This window comes from Anguilla rostrata, chromosome 4 (assembly GCF_018555375.3).
Source record: "Anguilla rostrata isolate EN2019 chromosome 4, ASM1855537v3, whole genome shotgun sequence".
In the NCBI taxonomy this organism is placed as follows: domain Eukaryota; kingdom Metazoa; phylum Chordata; class Actinopteri; order Anguilliformes; family Anguillidae; genus Anguilla; species Anguilla rostrata.
Genome location: NC_057936.1, coordinates 54,704,791 through 54,726,961, shown reverse-complemented (window position 1 = coordinate 54,726,961; position 22,171 = coordinate 54,704,791). Strand labels below are relative to the sequence as shown.

Below are 22,171 nucleotides of genomic sequence, written 5' to 3'. Positions count from 1 at the left end.
CATAGATAATGATAATAGGAAAACTTCCAGAATGTTAAAATTGAGTCACACAGTACAGCCAGAGGGCTCTTGCTCAAAAAGGCATTTAGTAAGTCTGATTTTTTTGGTCCTTCCTCAAAACATTGCAGCAATCCACAACTGATGAGTCTATTTTACTTTTTGCTAGAGTATTAAACAAAATAATTAATTGAATGAGAGTCGAGAGCACTAATCCACATTCATTTCTAATTCAATATCTACAGTGAATTCAACTCCTAGTTCTGCACTTGGGTAGTGCTTGAAACGCATTTTTATTAAAGTTCTACATTTAGACACGGCAAAGACACTGCACTCAATGTTAATTAAGATTAAATCAGACTATATCTACAGCAGCTAAGGGTGAATAAAAAGAGGACTCCACATTGTCAAACAGAGAGAAAAAAGGAGATTTATAGGTATATCCAAGCATGACTGACTGTTCTCTCTATGCACCTTGACAGAGTCGCCAATTTGGTCATGGAGCCAAACGTAACCGAATCAGCTTCAGCTGTCTGGTGCCAACAGAAATGCACACAGACAAGTAAGCATTAAGACCTTACAAAACAATGATTCAGGTCACTGCTATCAGCTTGCAGATGTATCCCTTATCAAAGAGGGAACTACACCTATAGGATAACTTCTGGGAAGTAAGACCATTATTCATGCTGTCTCCAAACATTCATCAGCAGGCAAACATGTAGTTTCCTTGTATTTTAGGGCAACCGCATCATTTGATTGTTTTGGTACAGAGGATTTAAATTAACCTAAAATGTGACAAATGCAGTAATTAAACCACCCTTAAGTCAACAGTACTGGTTTTACAGAACACACAAACGCCTATCTGAAAAGTAACCATTTACATGCCTAAAGCAATCATGTCAAGGAAGCCAAGGACTAAAGCAGCTGGCCTTGAAAGATGAGGGTACATGGAAAAGGATGACTCATATCAAGTCATGGTTTCCCCCAGGTATTGCTAACAGCGGATGAGCCACACCTTTGTTGAATTCACGAGTGTGTAGGCAAACATTAGATAAAAGGCAACGAAACCTCAGACCCAGATCTCCATAATAATATGTTTAATAATTAAATAAGTTGTGGCATTTAAAATCGGCATTGTGTAGTCAGGTCTACACCAGGTCAGGTGTTGGCTATGCCTTGTGCATACAGATGGCGACTGCACACCGCTGCTGCTTACCCCCTGAAGCACGTCCCCTTCCTCTACTTTTCTGGGGGAAACCCTGCAAGTGATGATCACACCTCTGTGGTCTTTAATCTAAGACCATGTGTGCTGCTACTCAGTGGAAAAACTTACGGCATGGTTCCCCCAGAAATGCACCCAAGGCAATATCAAAGAAATTCAAAGCCATCAAATTCACCCACAAAACAAATTTAAAGAGGGTTCTGCAGAAAGGTTTCCATCAACAACCGTCCTGCGAAACATTAAACAATGAAAAAAAGTGTGCTTTGGTAGCTACACCAACACAAATGTAGATATGCACCGATGTTATGGATTGCCATTTAACTGCCCATATGAGTATAGCAGCATTGGACGAGGGGAAAATATCACATTTGAAATATTTTGTCACAAGTAAGTTTGACACTACATGAGCATAAAGTAGGCTACTTTGTGAATCAAGCAATTAAAGTTTCCTGGTTAATCCTAGATCCTTTATACTTAGTACTATATCAGCAAATAAATGAAAATTAGAGCATTGATTAAACACTAAAATTTACAAGATGAAAACACCAAGAATATGGTTTTGCAACAGCTGCTATAACTTTTATTTAACAGAATAATATTAGTTGTCATTTAATTGCTGAAATAAAAAATTAAAATCCAATGATTCAAAAGATTGTGGTTTCAAAAAAAAACCCAGTCAAAACATAATGTAAACATACTGTACAGGTTTTAAAATGTTTTTAATGTGTTCATAAATATCGGGAAGCAGCAAGCCCAATGAACGTGGACAAACTATAAAACTGATGCATCAAAGCTATATATGTGCAGATAAGAAAAGATAGAGAAAGAAGAGAAGTCCATTTTTATTTTGGGTGATATGCTTGTACACAGATTGCTGCCATTTTAGAGTAAATACAAAGTGCAGCATTTAATATCTTTCCTGAATCTCAATCCTTGTTTTTCAGAAATCCACACAATTCTCATCACTACCAAACACGGACTTATTTAACTAAAGTTGACGAAATCACTGTCACATTGCGCTTAGGTACATGGTATGGTTACGAGCAGTTAGACTTTTAGCCATTGCTCATCTAAAATATTGGTACCTCACACAGAACAGGTTTTAAACAAAGAAAATGACTTAAATAAGGTGGGGGTTTCCAGCACTGTCCTGGCTGACTCATCTTGCATTTTCCATTCAGAATCTCACAGCCATAAAAAAAAAAAAATTCTGAAAGTTGACAGATTTATTTAAAAAATAATAATAATAAAAAAAAAAAAACCCTTATGACCATTTAATAACGCATCCTAATTGTTGAGCAACTGTGACAGTCTTTTCAGATCTGCTAACCCGTAGTTTCGCTACCCTAAATCGTGACTGGCTTGTAACAGCACTGAAGTGCTTTCCTTCCACGCAGTCACAGATAAATAATAGTTTCTGCATCTACTATGTAAACAATCGGTTGTAAATTTAAAAAGCCAAATTACCCATTACCAGAAGCACAGCGTATGCTTCAAATTTATCTAGTGTTATTTAGTCTAGCCAACAACGAACTGACTTTACTCGGCCAGCTAACGTACTTTGTGGTTAAGGAAATCCATTGTTAGCTGAACTACAGGCTAGCAAATGTCATATCAATTGTTGCATCTCCGCGAGTATGTTAGCTGGTAACATATCTAACGATAGCTAATGTCAGGCTGAAGACAAAAGTAGCCTCAAGTTGGCCAACTAATTTCTTGAGTGAGGCACGCAACTCTTACACAGCATACGCGATGAAAAACTACATTAGGACACCTAAGCTTTCACGACGAGAAATAAATAGCCAGGGAGCGACTAAGCTAGTCATCAACAGTCTCAACTGAGCGAACAGATTGGGTTGCCACCCCACCCATTATTTTGCGGGGACGAGGCTAGCTAGCTGCCTACTTATATCAAATGTTTGTACCGAACCGCCGCAAAGGACGTATAATTAAATATAAATTAAATGTAAACAACTAACGCACGACAAGTTTGTGTACCGATCATAAAAATATAAAAAATTAAATGACGCACTATTTTCCAGTTAGCTAACTGAGCCAACGCTAGTCATATCCAGATTACAAACAAAACCCACTGAAAGCCTGCGGCCTAAAACAGATGGGACAAAGAAATTGACTCATACGATATATCAGGTAGCGAATTCGCTATATTAATAGTCAGTACTGAGAGGAGGCTATTATCAAACACTTCTAACAATCTAATCATGCAGCTAATTAACCAGTTAACAATCAGAAAATGTTTCTGGTCAACAAAAAAACTGCTGTGCTAGCCACCTGCCATCCAACTATAGCTAGGCTAAGTAGGCCATGGCAGTAAACTAGCTTGCTAAATTACCAGAGACGGCTAGCTACAAACAAATCAATTGGTGGATTACATTGCCTAGTTTTAACACCACTGACGTTGGCCATCTACACAATCAACTTACTATTAAACGGATCGCTTAGCTAGTAATATTAACTATGTGCCATGTCTTAACGTTAACTAACGTTATATCTAATGTTGCAGTTGACGTAATGTTGCAGTTGGTGTACTGCTAACAGGCTACCTGCCTACCTACCAACCACCGTTCCTAAAACGAGAAAAATTTCTACCCAACATTCCAACCTGCTACCATATAACATTATCCAGGATAACCTTTTTCTTATTTTACTTTTCCCGCTGACTTATGGTAGCTACGCTAGCTAGCTGGGCCACATACAACGAACACAGTAACGATAACTATAACAAATGCTAAAGCTAGCCATTTAGATCCCATTGTAGTTGTCGTTTATCGAACTTGGGCCAAGACCAGGAAAACGGCTACTGGTGGGCTCGTTTGCTTGCTTATTACCGCTAGTAGCTAGGTAACTTGTGCTAGCCATCAAAACAAATGCTAAGCACAATTACATTAGATAACCACCCGAGCGATGCGATGGGGGTAGGCAGTTTAACATTAGATTAGCTAGCTAGTGGCTGTTAGCTACCTTGAGCTAAACAAACCATGAATCACAATCATCGAGGAATATACGAATGTTAGACTAAATTAAGACTTGCAGCTTATAATTTTGTTAACAGAAACCTAAAATTCAATAAAAATAAATGTTCGATCGTCGAGAGGCCTTTCTCCAGCGTTATTCTTGAGGATAAGAAAGGCAACCGCAAGCTCACTTTGCTAGCAATTGATCATACGCAAACTAGCCAGCCATCCATGATACCGGTATCCGTGTTTAACGCACAGTTTAAACCATTGCTGTATAAAACTAAGGTTTAATAACACAGGAAACAATTGGGAAAACACACAACCACTGAACACTGCTAACGTTACTTACAATCTCCGATTGAACGTGGTCAATCTTCAGCTGTTTTTAGGCAAATATCGTTGCATTTTCTCGGTCGCCATGTCGACCGTGCAGCTGCAGCCGAAGTTCTATGGAAAGGATTACAACTGACACAAACACCCCGCGGGGGGGCGGGCAAGAAAGCATAACCCTACGCACTGAACAAAATATACCCCGTGTGGGAAAATTGTGCAACTGCATCATTGGTAGACATCTTAAAGACAAAGAGTTTATGTATAAGTTTTTTTTTTTTTGTTATTTAATTTTTTTTTTACTCAGAGCTAAAACTTTGACCCCAGTCAACCTATGGCTACGAACTGTCCATTCCGTAAGGTGGCTTCAGTTGATACATGAACGAAGAAGTATTAACCCAACATGATCTTCAGTCAGCATGAGGATTTTGGATTTAGGATTTTACAAGATTCTTCCCGATTTAGGTACATTACACATCAATTCAACTTGACTGGTTAAAAAAAAAACCTATATACATTATGCATATTACTGTATAGCTCTACAAGCAGTGCATTTTATATGTAGTGAGTGAACAACTGATGGGGGAACAGCCTCAATTTAGGCGCTATGACTCCTTGGCCTAACTGCCATTACCGTCAAAAACTAAGCATCACTTGCAAGCACAAGAAAGCTTTGTTAATACAAAAAACAAAGTGATAAAAGCCTTGGCTTGACTTACAAGACCCTTAGTCATACTCTGTACTTAACCATTATCCAGTTATTGCTTAAAACTAATTTGAAGGTCACTGGAAAAGCAATGTAAAGTGGCGACAGCAGCAGCATGTTGTAGTCTGCACACAGAAATTAACAGGAGATGTTGCAGATGGGGATTCGAAAATGAAGGAATTAAAGAAATAAAAATTAATATCTTCAGAAGTGAGAGACTTATTTCAATGAGACTCGCTGAAATAATTGCCTATGGGACAAATAATTTAAAAAATCTAACCTCAAGAGCAAAATTTATACATGTTGGCACATACCCATCCAGTTTCAGTACTGTGCTTCTGGTTTTTAATTATTTTAACATTTTTATCTTTGCAGTACAAGCAACCACTAGTTGGCAATGGTATGCAATTGATTTGCATTCCTTACAGTACATTTAACTTAAACGAAAGTAGCCTATGTTGCATTGTGCATCAGTTTATTCCAAGAAAATGCTTCCGACAATTTTTTAAAAAAGAATCAAGATCTTTATTTAAACACATAAATGCTGAATATAACAAACACACACAGTCTTAAATAAGCACATAAACTTAAACAAAATAAAGCTATAATACTGATTTATTCACAACAAACAAATTTGTGAGAGGAAAAAAGGGCAGTTTGAAGATACACCTTTATCCTTCTTCTTCGTCATTGTTTGGAAAGCCAATCTTACTGCAGTCCTTTTAAAGACAGTCATTCATAACCTGGGCACAAAAGTTAAACCCCCCCCCATATCCACTCAATGTGCGCAATGTTTGCATTTCTTTTCCGATAAAAGCACCAAAAACACAAGTTAACCATGTCACAGACAAACATACATTGAAATGCTGGAGGCCACAGTGATTTTAAAACAAATAAGGACTGCTGGTAAATCATGGCACCCTGGCAAGACTTAAAATCTTGCACCTGACCCTTAAGATACATTTTTAAAAAGGTTCTAAGGCAACTGGGATATTTCTTGTAATTCAATAGGAAATAGTTGTACTTGTTCTACTAGAATTACGTATAATGACAACAGTGTAAAAATAGACAGAATATAACAACCATAGATAGAGTAAGTGAGGTTTTATACATAAAAAACACAAATTAAAAGTAAATACACAATCACTATACAATCAAGTTTGAAGCTTACATGTAAACCATTTGAAAGGAATAGTTCACTTTTGTAGTTTTTTATATATATATCATTTTAGTTTTAGTGTAGATTGCTCCAGACCATTGTTGTCTACAACAAAGAATATTTTTGATATTTTGGCCTGCTGGCTTTACAATGGCTGGTATGAGGCAATCCCATGTTTGTTGTTTAAAGCAAAACACACACTTAAGGTAATTTAGCTTGCATAGTGACAATATGCCTGCAGAGGTATGTATACATGTGTGTATTATCTAATTATTATAATTTTATATTATTTTTTAAAATTACATTTAACCTTATTTTGGACTGGAACCATTTAATACGATATGCCACCGGAGACTGCTGCGATTAATGACAGAAAAACCGATAAAACTTAGAAAGAGGTATCTGTTTATAATAATGAATGAACGCTATAATTTATTGTGTTCATATGTATAGCCTCTGGAGACATAACATCACTGCACATGCTGCTCTGAAGTTACGTCATGTGCATTTTTTGCTTTAAACCACAAATTTGTGATTGGCCTGTACTAACCATTATAAAGCAAAGTTGTCAGAAACTTTTGTAAATATCAAAAGTAACCTTCATCGCATACAAAAACTGTGGGCCAATCAAGAAAATACACAAAAACTGAGACGATATTAAAAACCTCCAGAAAGGGAACGATTCCTTTAAGTTTCAATGACTGGACTGTACTTACTGCCGTACAGCACTATTAGTGCTGCATAAATGGCTTTGACCATGTCAGTCCTGAACAAGACAAATAGTTTTACACTACTCAGACTGAGATCATAGATTTCAGGAAATCTGCAGTAAACAAATTTGTTGAAGTACTCCCAAACACCTTAAAACCTGAGCTAGTAAAGATTAAATTTCAATAAGTCAAAGTTTTTCCCCCTGTTGTTTCACTGTGCTAATCGTCAGTGGTCAGAAGAGTTTGGGCAGCTGTCGAAGCCGGCTCAGGTCTAGGAAGTTGCCCATGGACTCCTCCGACCCGGAGGTCCTCTGGGCTTCCGCCAGTCCAGGCTGTGGTTTTGGCGGGGCCAGGGGCGCACTGTTCTCCTTCTGCGGGCTTCTTCTGCCACCATGGGAGAGGCGCTGCATTTTCGGCCGCAAATCTCGGAGCAGCTGGCTCTGCGTATCCAGAGATTTCTGGAGGGGCAGAGGAATGGAGTGAGGCAACTCATTTGTGATGTTTTTAAGGACCAAACTCCTCTCCTCTTTTCCACCATGTCCCACAATGAAGTTCCCCGGGACCTCTGACTGCTGAGCTCCCCTGTCTTCCTCTTCATCAGTGACCACTTCCTCCTCTTCGCTGCTCTCTTCGCCCTCCATCAGCCCGTATTTCTTCATGTACTTCCTGGTGGCAAAGGACATGTTGCTAGGAGACAGTATGCTGAGCCCCACACCACTCTTTTCTGTTGGGGCTTTCCCTGAGAGCAAGGCACTGTGGGCCTCTAGCGGACCTGCCAGCCGGGCCCCCCTTGAGAACTGGGAGAGGTGGGAGTCGCTGAGGTACTTCAGCGCGATGGCGTTAGCCTCCAAGCTCAGATCCGTGCTGCCACTGGGGCCCCACATGCTGGCCCCTACCGATTCTGAGAGAGTCAACCTGGGAACCACCGCTTCAGGGTTTATGCAGGCCAGTGTGCTGGAAGGAAAAATGCGTACACAATCAAACTTTTCTGACAAAAGGAGTCAAACAGAAATAAGCAGAAGAACGTGGAGAAGGGAACACCGTACCTAGCGCTGTCTACAGTGGTGCGGATGGCCTTGCTGGGGCTGGCAGAGTCCAGCTCCAGGGTCACGCCCAGCTGCTTCAGCTGTCGGAGGGTAGCCTGTAGCACCTGGTCCTTATCAGAATGCTTGGGACTGGAGTTCTTCTTTTGCCTGTGAGGCCTGGGAGACGTGGGGAAGGCCTGGAGGGGCTTTGACTTCGCGGGCGAGAAGCTCTCTCTCGACTTGGAGTGCGATGGCCGTGTGGTTTCCCCTTCCTCTTCTTCATCTTCGCTTGCACAGCCCTGGAGTCGACTGTTCACCTGGCCCTGGAGACAGCACAAGCTCACACTCACTCTGGCTTCATTAGGCATGCATGCAGTGGTGAAGGCCTTAAGACCTTCCATTTCCAGGCAGGTTGATGACAATGCCAGAAGAGAGACACCAGAACACGCAACAATGACATCGGTTCATCCACGAGCAGAACACACTTATGGGTCTTTTCATTTACCATCTGCAGACATTAATACGAACAACTCAAAGCAAGATACATACAATGGCCTTACAAGACAGCATTCCAGAAAGATAAAGAAAATACTCCTGATGTGTAGGAGTACTGACATGGGTTACCACCACCAATAACATTTCAGATTCCATATTCCAAACGTTCAGCCACATCCACTATACTCAAATATCAGCAAAAAATATTTGATACTAAAAATCAAGTTGACGAATTCAGAATGAAACTCACCAACAGGTCCTGATAAAACTTCTGCTCCTGTTCCTCGCTTCCAGCTTCCCGACAAGGGCCGTCTCTAACCGGAGACTGGGACTGATAGCACATGCTGGCACTCTCCCCCAGCACAGGGCTCTGGAACTCCTGGCCTCCAGATGCAGTGCTGTAAAACACACAGACGTTCACCACCTTGACTTCAACTACACACAAGCCACTGAACACATAAGTGTGTCCGCACCTGGGAAGCATGAGTCCCCCCCCCCAAAAACCCTTTTACAAATCGAGCAGACGCTAAGGCTAGTCGTTACCATACAATTCAGTACAGGCGGAAATCATTTTGAAAGGCTTTCCAGCTCAGAGCCCACAGGTCCAAGGCATCTTTCTGCGAGCGTGTAACGGCTCGACTGCGAGAAGCGGTACCTGGGGGTGTCTGGGCGTGGCCTCCTCGGCTCCTCCCCCTCCTCCTCCGCGTGGTCCGCGTGGCGGGCGAAGCGGGGGGTTTCGCGGGCGAGCGAGGAGTGGGGGGAGGAGCCCACACACGCCGACCCCGCCTTGGCCTCCGCCTGCCACTCGTCCCCGAGAGAGGAGCCTTCCGCAGGGGAGCTCCAAAACAAGCTGGCTCCTGCGTCACAGAGCGGCGAGAGAGAGAGAGAGAGAGAGAACCAGCCGGGACCGTTACAGCCAGCCACCAGCACAGCACCCCTCATTTACAGCCGCGATGCATTACACCAGCGCACGTGGCACGACAAGCGCACGGAGACGCGCCAGGAAAAGCTCAGGCATTACAATATTGATTAGGGTAACATCAGATGTGGGAGAATAAGAATAGAGCCGTCGGGGCGTGAGAGGAGCGGAAACTCTAGAGCGGCGAGGACTCTTAGCAGTACCGGTGCACACTGCAACACTGACGCTCCTCCTGGCCTGTTCTGCCGGGGCCGTCTGTGTCTGCGAGCCCACACTCTCCTGCTGAGCCCTGGCCTGCTCGGAGCACGCCGGGGGGGGTGCGCTGGACGGAGGAGAGGGGCTCGCCGTTTTAGCCTGAGCCTCCAGCAGCCTCTGGATCTGGAAACGACCCGAAAAACAGACTTTAACCCAAACTGATCTCGTGCAGACGGTGAGCTCTGGGTCGGTACAGGAGGATTCAGCGGGCTGGAGGGAAAAGGGATGTAATGTGAATGTGGGGGAAACGTATGCAGGCTCAGACCTGGGCCTGCAGCAGCTTCAGCTGGCGGTCCTGATCCACCAGGATCCTGTAGGCGTCGGCGGGCAGGAGGCCCAGCGCTGCCCCGGCCACGGGCAGGGAGGGGCCCGCCGGCAGCGCGTGGTAACCGGGCGGGCCCTGGCAGCACTGCGCCGGACAGTCCGCCGGCACTCTGCCGTGGGGGCCGTGCTCCTCCACGGGGGAGTAGACCCCGTGCGGAGAGGGGTGGCGCGCGGGGCTGCCGGCGGCGCAGACGGGGCTCTGGCGAGGGGACGGCGGGCGGCCCAGGGGCTGCTGGGAAGGCGAGCAGCAGCAGTCGCGGTGCGGGGCGGCGCTTTCGGACTGGGGGCAGTAGACCCCTCCGGAGCAGCCGGGGGCCACGTGGGGCGGGGCGGGAGTGCCGGACACGCCCTGCCAGGGGCCGCCGAGGCAAACCGGGGCGTGGCCATGCTGGTGGGGGCAGCAGGCGTAGGGCACGCCCCCGGAAGTGGGGGAGGGGGTGCTGTGGACGTTTTTGAGGTGGTGCGGGTGCACGGGCGGCGGGTTGGGGCAGCCGGAGCTGTGTCTGGGGCTCCGGTAGCCGGGCGGGGGGGTGAGGGTGGGGGACGCGTGCGGGGGGCAGGGGCTGACCGGGGACACGCCCCTGTGAGGCGGAGCTGCGGGGAAGGGCTGCTGCCTGTGCTGGTGCAGGGAGCTGTTGGGGGAACAGCCCATCCTGGGAGTGGAGGAAGACGAAGACGAGGACGTGGAGGAGGCCGAAGAGCCCCCCGTGCTCTTCCTCCCGGAGGGCGGGCCGGGCTTCCTGCTGGCACAGGGCTGGAGCTGCTGTTGGACGGGGGGGCTGGTGTGGCCCTTCACGCCCTTTCCCAGCGGGATGACGGCGGTGAGGGGCCTCCTGATGGGAGGCGGGCCGTTAGGCTGGACCTGATCGGGGGCTCGAGACCCGCTGCCCCTGCGCTGCAGAGCGGGAGGACCCGCGTGTCCCAGGGGGACAGCCGGTTCGTGGGCCGCAGCCTTTCTCCCATCCAGGAAACTGCCATCCATCACCAGAGACAGCTCGGGCACCGACGGCTGGACCCGCTTTGCCTGGAAACACAAAGATTCTAATAAAATATAAACATTTATGACACCGATCTGAAACTAAAGCTATCAGTTCTTAAAGAGAGCCACTTAACACTGCACAGGTGCACACATGCATACACACACACACACACACACACACACACACACACACCTGCTGAGTGAGGGGGTGAGGGTTGGGGGATGGCCTGGGGGAGAGGTCCTCGTCTTCCACTCCAGAGTCGTGATCACTGATGGAGAGCTTGCTCTGAGGAGAGGCTGTTGCTGACGCTGCTGCACTCCTGATCATGACACGGGCAGTAATAAGCTTAATTAGTTCTGTTCCTGTTTGCGGACTGGTCCATACAGCCCAACTCTGCAAACTTTTATAAAAGCAACACAGTACTTCATAGATACCATGGCATTGTATGCATTTTGTCTTCCTATTGCCAGACTTTGCAAACCCAAAGTGGAGGAAACACAAACACACAACAGATTTGTGAGCTTATCATGCCCACCAGGGAATATGGAGCAACATTAAACCCCCAGGTGCTTTTACATAATCGTTTGTACTTCTCACTGGAGAGACTATCAGCTTAATTAAAATTACCCAGCTATGTAAAACTCAATCAACATCACATGGTGAAAAATCCTGAAATGCTTTGCTAAGGGGGTCCACAGTGTGGACCATGCAAATTTGTGTGATCTGATATTGAACAGCAAAATTCTGCCAACCCATAGACAAAGGACTGCGGAGTGAAATATTGTGAGAGAAATAATTACAATGAGCTATTGGGGGACACAATAATAGCTGACTGTAATTCACTAAAGGGCAACTGGTAACCACAATTAGAGAAAGTGATCATTCAGGGCAGACGAGTGAACATGCAATGTGATGACGTAAAAGGAATCCACCTCACAGATCACATGGCCTGTATCCAATGCATTTAGTTTCTCCCCCTTCAAATTAGGAAGATTATTGGAAATGAATTTTTTTCAAGTCAAGATTAACCAAATTCTGGAGATTTGACGGGAGGGCTGGGCTCCAGAGAAGGTGAAGGAAGGTGAGTGGGGAAGCGGCCCTACCTGCTGAGGGACGCGCGGGACACCACTTCCTTGAAGAACTCGGTTTCCTGGTTCTGGTGCTCAGCGCTCAGCTCAAACTGCAGAGCCCTTCCTTCTGACACCTCCACGTGCTTCAAAAAGAAACGCCGCGTCAATGACAGTAAAACTGAATGCAATATAAAAGCTGTGCTTGTAAAAAGCCAGGGGTGAGAGTGAATCTCAGCGAGGCTCCAGAGACCTTGTAGAGGGTCAGCGCGTCTGTGCCCGTCAGCAGCTGGAAGCCCATCTCCTGCTGCCCGCTGCACAGCTGGCACTGGTAGAACTCGGGGTCCCTGTGGGTCAGCGAGTACAGGACGACCAGGAAGGCCCCGCCCTCCGACATCACCCTGCAACGACAGCGCCGCGCGCCTTTCAGAAACCGCCGGAACCAAGAGCTCGCGCCGAGGCTAGGCTAGGTCTTCGTTACGGGAGGAATCAAAACAGGGAGGGCCAGAAGAGGGGGAAAAAAAACCTAATTGAGACAATTTAGGGGGAAAACTGGATAATTCTTCCTCTAACCCTGAAAAGGCAATCAATCAATACAGGAGCAAAAATGACTCTCGTTATGCACTGGTGTAACTCACGCAGGGTAAGAATGTCTGAAAAATGGCTAAATGTAAATCTACCTTTTTTTTCCCCAAGTCAAATCTTAGTAGCTTAATTAAGGAAAGCATTCACATTCGTCAATATTCCTTCTTTTGCCAAGCGCAAGACTCTACTACTGAAATTCTTACGGAAAGTGTTTACTTCTTTATACGCACCCATGACTTGATGCAAAGACCATACTTATTTTCAGTTTATATCCTGCTGTGCTCATTAGTTTCCTCAGCAGCGCCATGCAATTTTAACACACGGAGAATCCAGCACAGATGTCACTGCGAAAAACGGTTAGGCGTGCAGCCTTTGCCTGCGCCAGACAGACACGAGACAGATGGGAGCAGAACTCACTTGTCCTGCAGAGAGGAGCTGTACAGGTAGCGGAGGCACCACGCCCACACCTGGGGATTATGGATGTGCGTGATTCCGCTCAGCCATCTGCCGCCGGGAGAGAAAGTCACAGGATGAGCCCGCACGTATATAATCAAACCGGGCGGCGACGCCAACGTAATCGGCCCCGACAACTGTCGCAGCGCCGCGACAGCTACAAACCCATTCAGCGTTAAGGCGTTTCACTACACTTAAAGAGTCGCCTTAACACTTTGAACAAAACGAATACCCAGATTATGTGGCGCAGCTAAACAAAGGCAGGCTAGAGTCAGGTTCTCGGCGGTAAAATTCAAGAGTACCTGGGCCGAATCACGTCAGCTCTGAGCTGTGCAACAGCAGTACTTTTTGCAGGTATGCCAGCATCAGTGAAAGGCATTTGAACTCAGACATATGATCCATACTAAAAGCACCAGAGCTCAACTGCAGTGTTAACAGCTAGTGTGAAAGGGCACAGAAACACATGCCAAAGGTAACCCCTTTTAAATTTTATGAGCACAGGCTATTCACAGTAGACGATGTGCAAGTTGCTTGTGTGCCCAGGATATATGGAGAGAGCAGCGAAGGGTCTCTTGTGTATTTATTATTGCTGCCATACTCAAATTCTAGCACATTAAGTAAGCATTGTTCATTACACAATTCAATGACAGCCATTATGTTGTAATGTTTCTCCCAGTAATGTAATATCACAAAACTCAGACATTCTCAGTATTTTGAGTTTATTGGAGGTGTTTGTAAAGAAGGCCTCTCAATTCTTCACACCACAACAGCACAGTGAGCCAACCAACAGCCACTAAGCCTGCTATGGAGCTGAGAGGAATATCTTGAAAGCCATCTCATATTGAGGTATAGCTAAAAGCAAACTAGTGTAAAAACATGGCAGAAACACACTGATAAGTGATCCACCAACAACTACTGAAACAACCGTAAAGCATACTCACACTCCCACTAGAGGCAGAGTGTAGGCCTTTGGGTCCGACTCGAGCAGCAGCAGCAGCTTGCGGGTCTGATCCATAGTCAGAAACCTGCAGCAGGAACGGCAAGAGGCCATGACAAAATGACCGGCTGATTCTGCGTGCTTGGCAGGCAGAAAGCAGAGACGCTAACCGATGCCCTCACCCCTGCTTTCGGCTTGCGCTCAGCGGCTGGGCCAGGCTGGCCGGGCTGCTGAGGTTCCGGGCCAGAGCGGTGGGAATGATGGGCACCGGCCTCACGGGGACGGCATCCAGCGTGTTAGCAATTGTGACGGCCACCCAGTTCAGACTGAAGTCCACACTGTCCGAGTGCTCGGAACAGCCGATGTGAGCCCGGAGGGTGAGCAGCTTCGACAGCTCCATAGCCTCCCTGCTACAACAGCCATGCTGAAGCATCTGGCAAACAGAATTTTAGAGAATTTAACAGAATTTACAAAATTGCACATCCCTCCCATTGTAATATCAGCTGCATTCGTTAATCAGTAGCAGGTGTTAGAATGGAAATTCAGCAAACCTATAATGATATCTAAATGTCTCAGAGGTACGTATCCAGCAATGCAGTGTCTAACAAACACCGGGCAACAACAATTATCCGTTTTATGGGAGGGGCCAAACACCTGTTGGCGACAGGTTGCAGTAACTGCCAAGCTGAGGTTGTCAATGTGTGGCTGCCGTTACCCATGGCAACTAGTCTCTCAAGCAGCTTCAAAATGGGAGAAAGCAGTTGAAGCTTGAAATTTAACAAAACAGATTACCTGGCTTAACAGTTACACAATGACACTTTTTTTTTGTTTCTGTGAGGGGAAAAATATAAATCAGACTAATTTCTGAAGAAAAAAGCAAACAAGTAACCTTGGGGGTTGAATTTGACCTGAAAGAAGGATTTAAGAGATGAGAATCTCAAACACTGATTTATTGTTTATTACTTCAATAAATGTATATTCCTGCCATTGCCATTACCTTAAAGGAGATGTGGAAATCATCAGCAGAGTGAACCATGGTGTCAGTGGACAGCACAGACTGTGTACAGACAGTGCAGGGTACCAAGAAGTCCCCAGGTAACACGGCAGTAGGTGCCTTTCCTAAGGAACCTGGCTGTTCTCGACCCGGGTCAAAGCGGTCCAGCTTCAAGGTCACACTCTCCTCATCTAGAAGACGAAAGCCAATTAAAGTCAAAGGATCAGTCCAGCAAAGAGAACAGGAAAATCGTTAAAAAAGTGGAGAAAACAAAGAAAACTGATGCCAGCTAGTTTCATTTCAACAATTGTTCACATTCAGGTGTGTACTCAAAGTGCATTCTTTGTCTACCCTGGGTAAGCTAGGTCTAGGTAAAAGCAGGGGCTCAAATTACAAAGGGGAAATGGTTACAAAACTCACCATTTTCCACAGACAAGGCCCCCAATAAGTAGCATGAAAATGTTGGGTTGTTACTCTGTCGCGCATGTCGATGGGCTAAACGAAGTGCTTTCTCTGTCACAAGTAGCGTAGGGTTCCTGCACGGCACAGTACCAAAGAGAGTTCGATACAGATAATCAGTTCTCTGGTTTCTGTTCATTCTGTAAATCTTGACATTTTTAGCTAATGCGAAATAACAATGGTGGATCAGTCAACACTTATGGTGGCTTGTTATTATTAGAACTCGTTGTCATAGGTAAAATATTATTCACCTGTAATAGGAGAGGTGTAGGCTAACCACATCCCCATTGGGAGTGGGATCCCAGAGGGCAACTTTGGATTTGGGAAAGGTGAGAGGAGTGGGGTTATTATCTGATGTCCTGTTGGAGGGAAAATAAAGCACACTTCATATTTTGTAAAGTGACGTGATTTTAAACTATAACGCTACCAGAGCGATCATAACACAATTAACAAACTATCTTACCAGTTATGACTATGGTGTTCCCTTCCGGGATAACCTTCTATGACATGGAAAAATTAGCTAGACACAGTACGAATTAAGAAAATGAATTCTGATACCTGGATATTCTTGGTTGATCAGATTTCGTGTAAGCACCCTCCAGTATGTGGGGAGGCAGTCCTCTAAAGTTCACTGGAACACTCATTTCTTAAAACGAGAAAACACGCTGCAATTAGGTTTGTTTTGAATTGCTAAACGTTGGCAAAACAGTACATACTAACAAGCGATCACCATCAGTCATAATCTACAAGGCCCAATCGAGAAAGAATGTTTTTTAGACATCACATTTGTCCGCATAATATGCTAGTTAATTTAGCAATCCGACCTGAGGCCGGCTAACGAAGACTGAAACTTCAGCAAGCGCAGCTAGTCAGCTAACATTAGCTAGCGAGGTAGTCAAGCTATAATGGGGTAGCTAGCTAGTCCGATTGTTGTAATGCTGTAACACGCTATAAACACGCAATTTAGCAACACTTATCTAGCTAGTCAGCTTTCGGTGTTGTCTAGTCTTACCAGTACACATCTGTCAGGTTTGTTCATTGGGCAGAAAAGAATCCGTGATTTTCGCTTATTAGCAACAAGCCATGTCACCTCTCTCCAGATGCCTTAAAGCGCTAACGTTAGTCTTGTTCCAACCCTCTTGCAGACAGTAAGTTAAATTCGTTGATAAGACTGATTCAATAAAGCCACAGTTGGACAGAGCGGTAGCAAACGCGGGAATAATCGGAGGCTGCTGTCTTAACGATTCCTAGAATTAAAGATCCACAATAACACTCCAACAGAGGTAGTAAACCCACTACAAATTCAATAGATTAGTTGCGTGAAGTCAAATGTAAATTTGTGGCGCTGTTTCTAGGCTCCAATGGCGGGGCAAGATTTTCATCCAATAGCAATTCATGACAGTCTAACCCTCTGCGAATCAGCGGCTTGGATCTTACCCGCCCAGCCCACCGGTTTTTTCGAACGGAGCGAAGTGTTAACTGCTCCGACTTCACATCCTGCTGGATGTAACTCGCGAACTGTAAGCCGTGTGCTAAATACAGAATTAAGATATTGTCTTGTTTGACAGCAGGGAAAGCACGGGACACAAAGATCGTGTTGCCCTGTCCGCGATTTAACTCACTCAAAGGGGCTATTTTGAGTATGAAATCGAGGTGGAAAATCTGAGGGTTGCAGATTTTAGGCTCGGTTTGAAATGTAGCCTAACGAGGGCGTGGTCAGGCGAAATTCACGGCGCAATAAATAAGGTTATGTATCTACTCGTGAAACAGGGATAATTTAGAACCCTGCTTCACAGTTCGTCTCTGCTTTTGCAATCTAATCTTGCATGCAGACTTCACTTCATATTAAACCTCTTTATTTGCTCTGTACACTATACTGACATTCACAGTTACAAGTTCTTCATGCTACAATGTCTTCACGATTTTTGTCTAGATCTCATTCTTTATTCTCTTCATTCTGACCTTTTATTCATTTATCATTTTTCTCAATCAAAAACAGGCATCATGCAGTTGTAAAGAACAGAATTGTTACAGACTGTGCAATATACAAAATGAGGTTGAAAAATAATGTACCTGTAGGCCTACATAAAACAAACTAAATAATATAACACCATAACATAATAGAAATCGTTAAAAAACAAACAAATATATAACTAAATACATTATGAGATCACAGAAATTCAATGACAAATCCTATTATGAAGAATATGGGCTTGCTTCAGTTTTACTGAATTCACTGTTTTTAAAAAACGTATCATGCAGGCTACCACTAGGAGGCGTTGCTTTACAGCAAATTGAATGATTCGGTTGGGCCATTTTTAGTCCGTCAGCAGCTGGACAACTGCTGTGTAGCTAAGAACATTCCTGGTACTGTTGCTGCATAATTATAAGAACATTCCATAGCCGTATGATTTTTTATTCTAAAAAAACAGAAAACATTTTTTGGAATAGGACATATCTAATGGGGCATTTTGCTGCTAAAGATCTTCTGCCAACGTGACTAATTTATAGGCTAAAATATTAAAGTTATGTAAAATTGAATACCCTACACAGGCTGACTGACTCTTATAAACTACAGTATAATTGCTTGTCCGTTAATTGTAACTTGTTTCACAGACACAGCCTGTCAATGTTAGCAAAAGCTTTGTTCTGTTACCTGTGAAACTGTTAGCCTGTACCCCAGGCATTATTGGGATTTTGAAGCAATAGTCCAGAGAAGTTACATTTATGCAAAGGTTCTCAATACATTGTATTTATCTCAATTCCAAACAATAATAACCAGTGGCTAATGGTTGCCCTTGCACCTCTGAGTTCACATCCAACAATGAAAGTAAGATGGCATGGTGGGAATAAATCACGTTTATATGTGAAATCTGTGAATTAAAATGAAACAAAGTTTTCATCAGTAGACTATTGATTTTTGTTGTTTTTAACTTACATTCTCAGTTATTTTTAATCTTTGCCTTATTCGGCCTATATATAAAGAAACCATAAATAAAAAAATATTAAGCACTTAGCAGATCATATTATTACAGATGATGAACGACAAATAGAAACAAAACAAGAAAGAAATCAAACTTGTCATTCCTCATTTCCTTCCCATTAAAGAAAAAAATACACAAGTGTTAACTATACAAAAAAAAAAAAAAAATAGCTCGCTTTGTATTTACTTGTGAAAATACCATCTTTATTGTAACCACTACATTTTGTGTTTTCCTCTCGATAATCTCTGCAGGAATAAAAATTGTTTCGGCTTGTGTAGGTATTACTGTTGAAACGTAGACTACCCTTATCATCAGCACATATCAACGAGGATGGAAGTATGGATAGAGCATTTTTCTGTCCGAGCAACTATAATCTCAAAGCTTTATTTCGTGTTTGCTAGGGGTACGCAGTGGAACTGGCTCACAGATTGCAGAGATTTACGCAACATCTAATGCTGTGGTTGGCAGCGGTAGAATTCATTTTTGTCTGGCCTAATCCGCTTGATTTTTTTTTTTTTTTTTTTTTGAAAGGATTAACAAACCAATCCAGAATATTGAGAGAGAGAGAGAGAGAGAGAGATGCGTGCGAAATAGAAATACTTGGTGACCCTGGGTAAACTAGCTTCAGTAAATGGACAGCACATATCGGTACGGACAGCCTATGACTGAGTGAGAGAGAGGAAATCCAACTCAGAGCCTCCACCTCCGCAGACTCATCAAGTGCTGCATGTTCCTACTAAAGACAGTCAGGAGCTAAGAATTTTCATGGTGCTGTCAGTTTTGAGCAGGACTACCGATCCACCTGTATTTCCGGACGATCGTGATCTACTTCACCGAAGAAAACAATTTGCTGAGGTAATGGATTTAGGTAGTCTATTCCTTTTTGGTTGCATATAGGTTGTCATAGCCTGTACAGTACATGAGTTAAATGTTCCTGTTGGGACAGTAATATATGTGCTGTAGACTTACTGTAGTTTATGAAAATGTTTCAGTTTCCCTGTGCGCTGGATTGCATTAAAAATAAAATCTTTCATCAGAGGTACTAATACCACGCTGTTGCCAATTTATATTCAGCAAAACAGGCTATCTGAATTTTAACTGCACTTAAAAATTGTGAATGAAAAGGGTCCAGCTTGTCAAGGGTATAATTACATTTGAAAATTGATGTGAACTTGAATTGAAAAATGAAATCCTGGAGTGAAATGTTTGCTGGTTCAGACTGAGTGCAAAGTGAAAAAAAAAGAATGCAAAATAAAAAATTCAGGGCCTCTACTATTAGTGAATGAAACGTATTGTCAGCGGCAAACTTTTCTTTGAGTGCACAATGATTCAAATTAATTTACTGTACAAAAATTCAACATTAATGATTGGATGGCTCCTGTATATCTGACAGATTTTCCAAGAATTTGGACGTGGTGTTTACGGGGGCGAAGAGATCAGATCCACCAAATACCGCTAAATCCTCAATCTCGTATTCCAATCAAGAGTCTCAGACTGACGTCATGTTGTGCAACACCACGTCAGGGGCCTGTGAAATCTCTGATCCATGCTGGAACCTCAGTATCTAAACAAATTTGCCACTGCATAACAAATTACACAGCGTGTGGCATTCCTATCTCCCTTACATTTCATTTGCTCGTTCAAGGTGAGGAGAATCTTCTTATCCAGGGTTTATGAGAATTTTTAAACTGTACAACCATTCATATGGTATATAAACCTAGACAAGACTTGTAAACATGTGAAAAACAAAATCCGTAATAATGTACACTTAAGGAACTCAGCTGTCTTAAATAGTGACAGCTTTAACCTAAACACTGTGAATTTCATAGTGAAATTCTGTGTTCTCACTGGTCGAAAATGTGCTTGACCATGGCTGTCTGGAGTTCCACTGAAATGTCCTCAGGAGGAACATGTAATGTCAGATCCATTCCAGCTGCATCAGAAGTCAGTTTAAGATTTAATCTTTCAATAGAGCAGGACAGAGAATTGCTCCTCTCTTTAAAATGTATGCTGAGTGCAAGTTTAAGCTGACCTAGAGGAAGCTAACTGAAGTTATAAAGAACATGGAGATTGAATGGGAATAAAAAAAATTTTCTCTCTTCTACTCAGCTTTGAGGGATACTCTTGCTTCATCGATCACTGCAGCCATACTTACATTCGTTTTAATTTGTGTAACAATAATACATTAATTTAAAATTCATTTTAAATATCAGAATTGAAGGCAGTACATGTTTTATGTTAACATTTAGGCACCTGTTAAGTCAGCTACATCAGTACTTTAATGAATGAGATTTCGCAAAACACATGAGAATGGAAAACACTCCTATTTAGAATGATTGTGCACCATGTGCCATGCACACAATGCTGTTTATGTCACTGCGAGGAGTTCTGTTCATTCATATATCAATTACAATCAAAAATTGAACAGTGAGAGACCTGACACAACAAGTTGTATCTGGAGGTACTGCATATAGGACTAAACGTTCCCATATTTGCATATATTTGAAACTGGGATCACTTAATCGTGGCATAGTCTTACATCAGAGGGGGTATTTCTGGTGAAGATAATTACATCATAAGGATGGTGAAGAGTGAAAGGTCTTTAGTCCTTTGGTGCATCGCTGTGTTTTAAAATTATGACTGGTGTGCCTTGGGGGAAAAATGACCTACCTCACTAATCTGTCGTTCTTGACCTCATTATGAATTTCAAGTGTTATTGCACTTTTTCCACACAGGAATGTGATGACCTCAGTGCCATTTGCACTTGGGTGTGTGCACCTTACAGAGAGTAGTTTTACCACAAGCCAACAGTATCTGAACCTTGCCAAGCAGCTGACAGCATATGGTCATTTCTGTGAAATATGTAATATGCTCAGTATTTGTATGTTATTGTGACCCTCCAAATGGCATGTTCAAGTAAACTGTTCTCCTACATATTTTCTCTTTGAATATCAGTCCTACTACTGTCTGCCTGTTATCCAAAAATGCTTTACCCTGGTGCTTAAATTAGGTCAAGAATGACTTTCAGGAGAAGTGCTTCTCCTGTAACTGCTGTACTGAATTGTACATTTTGGGTAACTTTCTGTAGATAGTAGAGTACGCCTCAGAGAGAGTTTGTACAGACACACTGCCCGCGTTCCTGACCTAGAGAAGGAAGTGGAGGCATCGGGGTGAGGTTGAGTCAGGCTCCCAGTACCAGGGCTGCTCTCAAAAGCACAATAGTGTTTTTGTTAGAAAATGTGTAGGAGGGAGCAGGGATTTTTTAACTTGTTAGAATGCTAGCAGAGGCCAGTCAAGCACTGCAGAGAAAAAACTAAGTTGAATGATTTCAGCGTATTGTTGTACAAACCTTAATTGAACAGCTGGATGGCTGTGGGGTCTGATTTGGAGTCAGTTTTTTCATGTGGAATGCACACAAATGTTTCCCATAGTGTGTGGAGGTCTGTAATAATTGCTTCAGTATTTGAGAATGTATTAACCCAGCTGTGCATCCTTGGCTGTGTAGAGTGTAATATTTGGAGCACATAGTTTCTTATTACCTCCAGTTCTGTTTTAAATTAGCCCCTGCTGCTCTTAACGGATCTATAACCCA

General features: G+C 43.6%; 2 protein-coding genes across 6 annotated transcripts in view; both read right to left on the bottom strand.

Annotated features, from left to right (window-relative positions):
- rc3h1a (ring finger and CCCH-type domains 1a) overlaps window positions 1-4,701 on the bottom strand; it is a 32,390-nt gene extending 27,689 nt beyond the window's left edge. For 4 of the 5 annotated variants that reach the window (XM_064333250.1, XM_064333252.1, XM_064333253.1 and 1 more), the window contains exon 1: window positions 4,547-4,701. The gene's annotated coding sequence lies outside the window, so the exon portion shown is untranslated. The remainder of the gene's footprint in view (window positions 1-4,546) is intronic. The other variant, XM_064333251.1, reaches the window with a different exon arrangement.
- A 1,774-nt stretch (window positions 4,702-6,475) lies between these two features.
- stil (STIL centriolar assembly protein) lies at window positions 6,476-16,943 on the bottom strand. Its single transcript, XM_064333249.1, has 17 exons — window positions 16,608-16,943; window positions 16,154-16,241; window positions 15,847-15,954; window positions 15,557-15,672; window positions 15,140-15,327; window positions 14,325-14,575; window positions 14,147-14,230; window positions 13,170-13,256; window positions 12,421-12,568; window positions 12,204-12,313; window positions 11,293-11,419; window positions 10,062-11,144; window positions 9,745-9,919; window positions 9,278-9,479; window positions 8,873-9,020; window positions 8,149-8,450; window positions 6,476-8,056 (listed from the first exon to the last, which is right to left on the bottom strand). The coding sequence occupies exons 1-17, from the start codon at window positions 16,615-16,617 to the stop codon at window positions 7,336-7,338; spliced, it is 3,948 nt and encodes a 1,315-aa protein (XP_064189319.1). The 5' UTR covers window positions 16,618-16,943; the 3' UTR covers window positions 6,476-7,335.
- Window positions 16,944-22,171: the final 5,228 nt, after the last annotated feature.